We start from the raw sequence: 9,578 nt of genomic DNA, 5'->3' as shown, positions 1-9,578 counted from the left end.
TCCCGAGAGATGATCGGCAACTTTGAACAGTGCATGAATCAAGCGTCAAAAGACCACGGTCACGATTTCCAGAGAAACCTTCAGGATTATTGGAAGTGACTGGAAAATGGTTAGGGAGTAGCCCAAATCGGCCGAACGCCATTTGGGCCCTTCCTGAGTTTCTCTAGGCGCATTCGGGCTCCCACGGCTCTCTGCGTTCTATTCAGGGATCTTAGGACTCCAATACTCAGTTTGTCGCATAAATCAAAAGGGCGACAAGTACCGATAATACCGATAGCAAACCATAGTAGTTTCCGTAATGGTTCGGCATTGACCAGAGCATGGCTCCCTCTGGCGGCAGGCTGCGGAAGGGGCGTGTGAGCCAGCGCGCGCACACGCAGTTGCGCGCCGGCGACCGTTCAGACCGGATGTGGTTGCGCCTGAGGTCACTTCCGGCGGGTGACGGTGCGGACGGGTCAGGAGCGTAGAGGCGGCGGCAAAATGGCGGCGCCTGAGGAGCGGGATCTAACCCAGGAGCAGACAGAGAAGCTGCTGCAGTTTCAGGTAGCAGCGAGTAGTCGGCGCAGCAGATGCGGGATGGGAAGTGGGCCCCTAGAGAATCTCATAACCTTCCTAACTCAGATTGGGTCCGGGCTCTTTCTCAGACCCGCAGGTGCCCCCCCACCCCCAGATGCCAACTGTCCGGATTCCCCTAGTCTCCGAGCCTCTGTCGGTTCTCAGCCTTCCAGCAATCACTGCCAGCCAGGCCCGTCTCGTCCGTGTCCCTTTACCCTCAGCGGGTCAACTTCCCTAGTTTCTCTTAGCGGCGCTAGTCCTCAGTCATCCTTGTCAACCTGGTTACCTGTCAGACCATCTCCACCCAGCGACTCTAGTTCTGCCTGAAATGCATAATTCCTATTTCAGAGTTGGCATTAATTCGGGTTTCCGGAACACTTCTGCCACTGTCCCGTACTATTTCCACAAGCATTCACCGAGGGCCTCTTTGGTACCAGGTCTTGTGTTGCGGGCTGTGGTGGGGGAGGAAGCACCTACACACAGGCCTGGCTCCTGCTCTGTAGATGTGGGAGGACATCATATATCGAAACAGTGTAATGTAAATACAATCATCGATGGCTTCTGAGGGGTTCATACACCTTCGGCTCATTTCTGGACTCCTGTGCTTGATTATGCTTGAGGAGGGTGGCAACTTGCAGGAATCTGCATTTTAGTGAATTTTCCTTATCACTAAGCATTTCACCTCTAAGCTGGAGAATCTAGTTGGAGGAGACCATTAGGGTGGATAACCATAGCTTGGTTAGCAGTTCTCCTGTCTTTTAAATGCATATTTTAAAAGTATCTACTTCCTTGAGGATGTTGTGGAGAGCAGTGAGTTTATGGATATTAGAAGGACTTTCTAAACAGTACAGTGCTCCCAAACAGTATTACTGCTGTTTAGCATTATTTCACTTATAATAGAACTGAAGTTAGTAGTACATTTATTTCATAATACAAAATGTGCTAAATATTCATTTATTCAGCAGTCTTTATGAAAAATCTTAGTGCTCAGGCACTCTTAGGTAGAATACCATTTACTAAGTATTTACAAAGTTGTAAGTATTTTGCTAAACATTTAGCATACATTATCTCATTTAATACTCAGAATTCCTGCAAGATTCATACTGTCACAATGCCTATTTTAAAGATGAAGGAAATGAAGCTTTAGAGTAACATGCTTAACTTACACAGATAGTATGTGATGGTGCCATATTTAAGCTTAGGTTCATCTTTCCAGCGCTTTCTTGGGCTTTACCTGCTGCACAACAGGTTGCATATGTATGGAGATGGGAAAGTGTGAAGTATGCCTATTGTGATGGTTTTAGAGAATTGAGGGTGGAAAATAAGACTGAAAAGGTAAACTAGAACTTGATTTTGGAGGCCTTTCAAACCTCCACACAGTAGTTTAAACTTTTTAATCTGTAGGCATGGGAAGCCATCAAAGGTTTTTTTCAACCAGAAAGTGACAACATTAGATTTCAGGTTTACTTCAGGAACAGTATTCAGCATGTATTTAGAATCTCCGCAGGATCAGGATAGAACAGTATGACACTGCTTGGTAGGACCTGGCTCTCAATTTCCTCATTTGATATATTGAGATTAGTAAATATTTTAGAAATCTGTTTTCCTCTATTTTCTTTTATGTGTGTGTGACATGTAATTTGATTGGAACTCCCTAAAGTATATTTATCATGTTTCTCAGTCCATCTGATATTTCTAAGATTTTTCTGCAGTCCTCCACTGCTTCTGTTTATTTTGGAATCAACTGAGTATTAGTAACTAGTGCAGGTGTTTGTTTTAAGATATTTCAAATGGAAAAGAATGGGGCATGTTTTGTAAGACGAGCTACTACAGGTAATATGAATGATTACTTCTGTTGGAGTCCATTTCTCCAAATTTCAAAATAAAGTAATTAAAGTAATTTCCCTAGTGCCTTCTTGCTGTTTGAACACCTAGACAATGATGACATGGACAAAGAGAGAGAAAACTAAATGAGCTATGCATTGCCTCCCTGGAGGAAGAAGTGATCTCTTTTCTGCTTGTACAGGAGTAAGAAAAATTTCTTTTTAAATATATAGTAGGGTATGACCCTCATTCTCCACCCCACCCCACCCCACCAGTGTAGAGCACCCACTGGTGCTCTACCACGGAGCTACATTCCCAGCTCTTTATTTTTTATTTTTTATATTGAGACAGGGTCTTAATAAGTTGCCAGGGCTGGCCTCAAACCTGTGATCCTCCTGCCTCAGCCTCCTTAGTAGTTGGGATTACAGATGTGTACCACCACACCTGATTGCTCTCATTCTTTCAAATTATAGAAAGTGAAGCCTGAATTGAGCTGTAGAATCAAGTTTATAACTCATTTTGGAAATCTTTCAGTGTGCTTTATCAGACAGTTACCTAGCAAGAAAAAACAAATAGGTTTCATTTGTGTACTGAAAAATTCAAGCTGACTGTGATGACGCACGCTGGTAATCCCAGCGTCTTGGGTAGGCTGAGCAGGAGGACCTCAAGTTTGAGGCCAGCCTCAGCAACTTAGCAAGACCCTGTCTCAAAATATTTTTATTTTACTTTTGTGCTGGGATGTGGCTCAGTGGTTAAATGCCCCTACCTTCAATTCCCAGTACCAAAAATAAAAATTCATAGTTATCTGAGGTGTTTTTTGTTATTGTTGTTGTTGTTGTTTTGTTTTATTTTTGAATGGGGCAGTAAATTTGACATTGTAGAGAAATGTGAACTTTGAAACTCTAGGCAAACACAAGTTAGAGCCTTTCAGCTTAGCTTCTAGTGAATTCTGCAATCTTGGGTAAGTTCTTCCTTCTTTGAATCTCTTTCTTCTTTTATCTAATTGACAGCATTCAATTTCTCTCGCTCTTTTTTTTTTTTTTTAACTTTAAAAAACAAACCTATCAAGTAATGCATGCTTACAGGTGCGGTGGCGCTCCCCTGTAATCCCAGCGGCTTGAAAGGCTGAGGCAGGAAGATGGCAGTTCAAAGCCAGCCTCAGCAGCAGGGAGGCACTAAGCAACTCAGTGAGACCTTGTCTGTAACTGAAAATACAAAAAAGGGCTGAGGATGTGGCTCAGTGGTTGAATGCCTTGAGTTCAATCCCTGGTACTCTCCCCCCACCAAAAAAAAAGTGATCAATGCTTGTAGGTTAGCAACATATTCCTGTATTAAAAAAGCAATTAAGTCTCTTTCTTCTAATTTTAATTTTGGGTACATTGCATGTCTTTGTATGCTTTTTTAATACATGTGCACATCTACAAATGCTTAATGTAGAAACTCTTACTCTGTCTCTTGACTGATGAGTTGAAAAAGACTATCCTCCATTTCCTAAGATCTACTCTTAACGTATTCGTGTTTCTGGCTTCATCATTTGAATTGTACTCTTGACAGGAGTCAATTGTGTTTACTTCCAAACCAGTGGGTGCTGGTGTATGTCAGATAGAATTAAATACCAGTACAAAAAGAGTTTTGTTTATATAAAAACTAAATAAAATGGCTTTGAAAGGCTCTATAAGGATAAGTTGCTGAAAAAAAGTTGCTATTAAGTTAGGTGTAGGCAAGATAACTGTAAATTACTTTGGGGAAAATCATTGAGGTAGAAGATTGGGCACAACTGCTTGGAATAAGTAAATTGCCCATTGACAACTTTAAAAAAAAAATTTTTTTTTTTAAAAATCCAGTTAGTGTGGTTTTGCTAGAAAGTACCGGGAATGACAGTGGAGCCATTCCCTAGAGAAATGTGTAGGCTTTTATTAAAAATTAAAAAAAAAATTTGCTGCATAAACATGTTTATTTTATGTTCATCTTAATTAAGTGATGTAAGAATATTTGTATTCCTTACTTTAAGTGCCTTTTCAATCAGTTGACTAGTTATAGGTTTCATTCTCATTTTACTTATGATCATATTTTGCTTTAGAAAGCAGATCATAATAAGTGGTTATGAAGGTTGGCTTTGGAATAAGGCTTCCTGGATTTGAATTATGAATTTCCATTTACTAATTCTGTGACTTAGAGCAGATTACCTAACCTCTCTGTGCCTTAATTTCTTCATCTATGGACTAATAATATATTACTTATTCACAATGTTGTTTCAGTGTTTAAATGTTACCATATCTAAAGCACTGGGAAATATGAAACACTTGAATGTTAAACATTATTATTACTTTGTAGTTTCTTCAAAATATTATGGATAATTGTGTCATTTTCACTTTTGGGATCACACAAATAATGCTGCAGTGAATATTCCTTTGTGAATGTGGCATAGTGAATCCTATTTTGTATAATTCTAATTCACTAAATAAAGAATATTTTTGTATATATAGATTTATCCCATTCAAATTCACTAAATAAAAATATCTTCGTACATATAGATTTATCCCATTTTCAATCAATTGTTATTTATTCAGCATCTACCCTGTGCTAAAGTTCTGGGCCCAGAATGCAGTGGTACAGTTAACACAATTCCTACTTTGGTGGAGTTCATATTCTAGGGGGAGGACACAGGAGATAAAGATGTGAAATGTGTAATATGTCAGATAGTGGTTAGTACTGTGGTGAGAAATAAAGAATTTTGAGGAACAGGTTTAATTTTAAATAGAATGATGAAGAGAAGACCTCACTAAGAGTCATTTGTGTGAAAACCTTAAGGAAGTATGGGACCAAATTATGTGGATAGCTAGGGAAGCGTATTCTGGATAGCAGAAATAAAGGTGCAGAAGCTCTGAGGCATGGTCTGCTAATGGTTTCCAGGAACGGCAAGGAGGCCAGTGTGCCTTGAACCAAGAGAGGAAGGAGGTATGTAGCAGGAGATGAGGTTAGAGATGTGCTAAGACCATTCTTAGAATGCCTTGTAGGCCATTGTAAAGATTTTTGGATTTAACCCTGAGGTAATATGGATAGGCTTAAGAAGGTTTTCAGTAGGATAATGACAGGATTTGATTTATGATTTAATAGGGTTACTTTGGCCGCTATCTTGAGGAGACTCTGAAGTAAGGGAGAATGTAGAGACCAATTAGGAATTTTTTTTCAATGGTTCAGGAAGGCTCAGACAGGGGTGAAGGAGGTAGTAATGCTGAGTATTTGCTAAATTCTGAATCTATTTTGAAGGTAAAGTGGATGGGATTTTCTGAGATTGATTGGTGAGAAAGAAAGGAAGTTAAGGGTGTCTCTTTTTAAAAATTTTTGCCCTAAGTAAAAGGGTGGAAGTCATTAACTGAAAGCACAAGAATGCCAGTGGAGCCATGTAAGGGTGAGATCAGGAGGTCAGATTTGTTCTGTGAAGTCTGAGATTTCTATTAGATATCCAAGTGAAGATGTTTAGTATGCAGCTGAAGTCTTGTGTTTAAGATAATGATCTGGACTGGCAATACAAGGTTTTATATATATAGATAAATATAGATATATAGATAATATTTAAAGCCATGAAACTGCTTGAAGCTGGGCACAATGGCAGTGTCTTGTAATCTCAGCTACTTGGGAGGCTGAGGCAAGAGGATTGCAAATTCAAGACCAGACTGGGCAATTTAGCCAGAGACCCTCTTGGGTGTAGCTCAGTGGTAGACCATACCAACCCCTAGTACTTCCCCTCCAAAAAAATAGAAAAGATAAAGGGGCTAAGCCCTGAGGCACTTAATCTTTAGCGTTTGGAGGATGTCATGAAAACATACAAAGGAGATTTAAGTGGTAAGTGAAATAGGAGGAAAACAGTATAATGTCCCAGTAGTCGTGAAGTAACTTGGAAAATGAGAACAGATCTTTGACTTTACATTGTGGAAGTCATTAGTTACCCTTGACTAAAAGTTTTATTGGAATGTTGCAGGGTAAAGGCTTGACTGGAGTGAGTTCAAAAAAGAATGTCATGAGAAATTGGAAATTTCTGCAGGTTTTGCTATAAAGAGGAAAGATATTTGGGCAGAAGCTGGAGTGGGGAAGAGAGTTTGTTGTTTTTTAATTGAGAAGAAATATTAGCATATTTGTATGCGGATGAGGAAGATGAATTAGAGAAACCTTGATGCAGAGGAAGAAAAGTTGCTGTCAGTATCCTTGAGTAGGTGACAGGGAATAGAATCAGGCACACAGAAGGAATTGGCTCTTGCCAGGAACACAAATAAATCTGTCCACAGTTAAGAGTAGAAAAGATGGATGAATGGGCACAAATGTAGACAGATATATTATGCCACTTGAATACTGTGATTATTTTCTCTCTGAAATAGTAACAAAGGTTATACGCCAAGAATAAGGATGGAGTGGTAGCATTAGAGGTTTGAAAAGAAAGAAGGTATAGTCATCTGGGAGAGTGAATGAATTAGCAACTAGTATGAAGGCAAGTTAACCTCCACTTGAGGTTAGTGATCATAAATTTATTTCAAGACAGACCAGGAGGCTTCATTTACTTGTGAGGGTACAGATACAGAGTTGGCAGAGATTTGGAATTAAAAAGAACTGTGGCTTAACCAAAGGAATATGATTATATTAGAGGGTCAAAAGAGTTAATGGGTTAAGAAAGTGGTTATAATATTTGAGTATAGAAATTACAGTGGATAAAATGAGAAACAGAGACATGAGGAGTGCTGAAGAATAGGGTCAGTGGTCCAAGAAGGGTTGAGAGTTGTTAGGCAAGGCCTTAGAAGGAGGAAACGGTAAAAGGTAGGAATGTGTGTGAGAGTGTGTAGGGCTGTGCAGTTACTAATTGTGGTGAGGTCTAGGGTTTGACCCTAGGAGTGAATGGCTGAGGTAGGGTAGAGATCATTGGAGGAACTGTAGACAAGGACTAGAGAGAACAAAGTACAGATAGATGTCTTATTAGCGGAGGAGGTTCCAAGAACCCCCAGTGATATCCATATCTGAAAATGTTCAAGTCCCTTATGTAAAATGGCAGAGTATTTGCTTATAAACTAAGCACACATTCCTGTATGCTTTATAATACCTAATACAATGTAAGTGCTATGTAAATAGTTGTTATACTGTATTGTTTGAAGAATAATGACCAAAACAAATCTCCATGTTGAAGTACAGACACCATCCCCACACCTGTGCTTGTGATCTGCTATTGGTTAAATTTGTGGTTGCAGAATGCTGAATGTATTAGAACAGTTATACAAATAGTAAAAACACCAGAATACCAGTAGAGTTGGAGAAGGTGGCAGGCATACAGGAGCTAAAATTTTTAAAGAATTAAAGGCAGCGATTTGGAGTGAGCAGTTGTCCCAACAAGGACAGGATTTTGATTGGTACAATCTGATGAAACTTTGAGATTTAAAGGTGTTTTGTGATGTTGTTTAAACATTTATTGAGCATTTACTTTTACCTGGATAATTCTAGATTCATTCTATCAGTGAATTCTCCTAGTAAACAAATGGCGTAGGTTCTAGTTTTGCTGAGTTAACTAGGACCTATAGGTAACACCCGGTATTTATGATGAGCTGAGATTTGACCTGGCTTCCATGTCTTCTTTCCTATAACCTAGCATTACTTTTCTGGTTCTTAAATGTTAATTTGTTTTTAACATCAGTTAAGTAAGAAGGGCCAGTAGAAATGTTGTGTAGCAGGTTATTTTATTTTATTTTTTGCAGTGCTGGGAATTGAACTCGACCATGCTAGGGAGGTGCTCTACCACTGAGCTATACCCCTAGTCTTATGTGGCAGTTTAAGAGAATTCAGCAGAGGAAGACCAAAAGTATGGTTCTAATCTAGACATATCACTCATGGTAACTCTTAGTATCCTCTACATGAAGGTGGACTTTTTAAGGAGAAAAGAAGAATCATCACCCCAAAACAGAAATGAATTATGCCCATTGATATGGGAAAGAGAACTTCTGGGAAGAGTGGCCTCATAGAAAACCAGTTCTTTTGTTTTTTGGGTTTTTTTTTTTTTTTTTTGGTGACATTGGAGTTTGAACTCAGAGGCGCTCTATACCTGAGCTATATCCCCAGCCTTTTTTTATTTTTTATTTTGAGACAGAGTCTTCCTAAATTGTCCAGGCTGTCCTCAAACTGTGATCCTCCTGCCTAAGCCTCCTGGGTTGCTGGGATTACAATAGTGCATGAGTGGCTCAGAGTTTCAGTTAGACCTTGGAGATAGAGAAAAAAAATTTTTGTTTTCCTTTTGAGATAGGGTCTTGCCACATTGCCCAAGCTGGTCTCCAACTCCTGGACTTAAGTGATCCTCCTGCCTTAGCCTCCCTAGTAGCTGGGATTCCATAGTCCCAGAGTGTGCTGCCATGCCTGGCTCCATATAGAAATTTTTAACACTTTTTTAAAAACATATTTTAATGACTTTTAATTTTTTCTTTTTTTTTAATGTGGTGCTGAGGTTTGAACCCAGGACCTCACGTATGCCAGACAATTACTCTACCCCTGAGGTACAGCTCCAGCCCAAGATAGAGAAAATATTTAGAGGCTAAGAATAAAGCAAATATTGCTGATATAGTGGGGCTTTAATTTCTGTAGAATAAATTACTAAAAATGTGGGGTTCCTGGGTATCTTAGTCCATTTTGTGCTACTATAACAGAATACTCAAAATCTGTTTATAAAGAAGATATTTAATTCTTACAGTTCTGGGGGTTGGGAAGTCCAAGTTTAGGGGCCACATCTGGAGAGTGCCTTTGTGACAGAAGGTAGAAGGGCAAGAGGACTTGAGAAGAAGGACTGACTCATACTTGTATCAGGATCCCTTTCGGAGATGATAGCATTAATCCCTGTCCTCATGACCTGAGCACCTTTTAAAGGTCCTACTTTCTAGCACTGTTGTTTTGGGGATTAAGTTTCCAACACTTGAAATTTGGGAGGCACCTTGAAACCATAGCACTAGTTAAACAAATATACTTGTTAAATTTTAAAAATTGCTGCTAGACTATTTTATAGAAGGATTTTGTCAGCTATCATTTCCACCAAGAGAATTAAGAGGACCTCTTTTCCCATACTCTTGCTAGTCTCAGTTATCTTTTTTGGCCTTTAACAATCTGATAGAATGAAAAAAAAAAATCTCATTTTAATTTGCATTTCTGGTCTTGGTGGTGGTGGCAGCAGGAGCCAG

At 39.4% G+C, this 9,578-nt stretch overlaps 1 protein-coding gene across 3 annotated transcripts in view; it reads left to right on the top strand.

The window, feature by feature from the left end:
* The first annotated feature begins 443 nt into the window (after positions 1 to 443).
* The window catches only part of Faf2 (Fas associated factor family member 2), a 58,198-nt gene continuing 49,063 nt past the window's right edge, over positions 444 to 9,578 (top strand). For 2 of the 3 annotated variants that reach the window (XM_047556359.1, XM_047556362.1), the window contains exon 1: positions 444 to 543. In XM_047556359.1, the coding sequence (XP_047412315.1) occupies positions 481 to 543 (63 nt within the window). In that variant the 5' untranslated portion in view covers positions 444 to 480. Of the gene's footprint in view, positions 544 to 2,517; positions 2,584 to 9,578 lie in introns of those variants that run through there. The other variant, XM_047556360.1, reaches the window with a different exon arrangement.

Source organism: Sciurus carolinensis, chromosome 6 (assembly GCF_902686445.1).
Source record: "Sciurus carolinensis chromosome 6, mSciCar1.2, whole genome shotgun sequence".
Lineage (NCBI taxonomy): Eukaryota > Metazoa > Chordata > Mammalia > Rodentia > Sciuridae > Sciurus > Sciurus carolinensis.
This window is presented reverse-complemented; position numbering and strand designations above follow the sequence as displayed.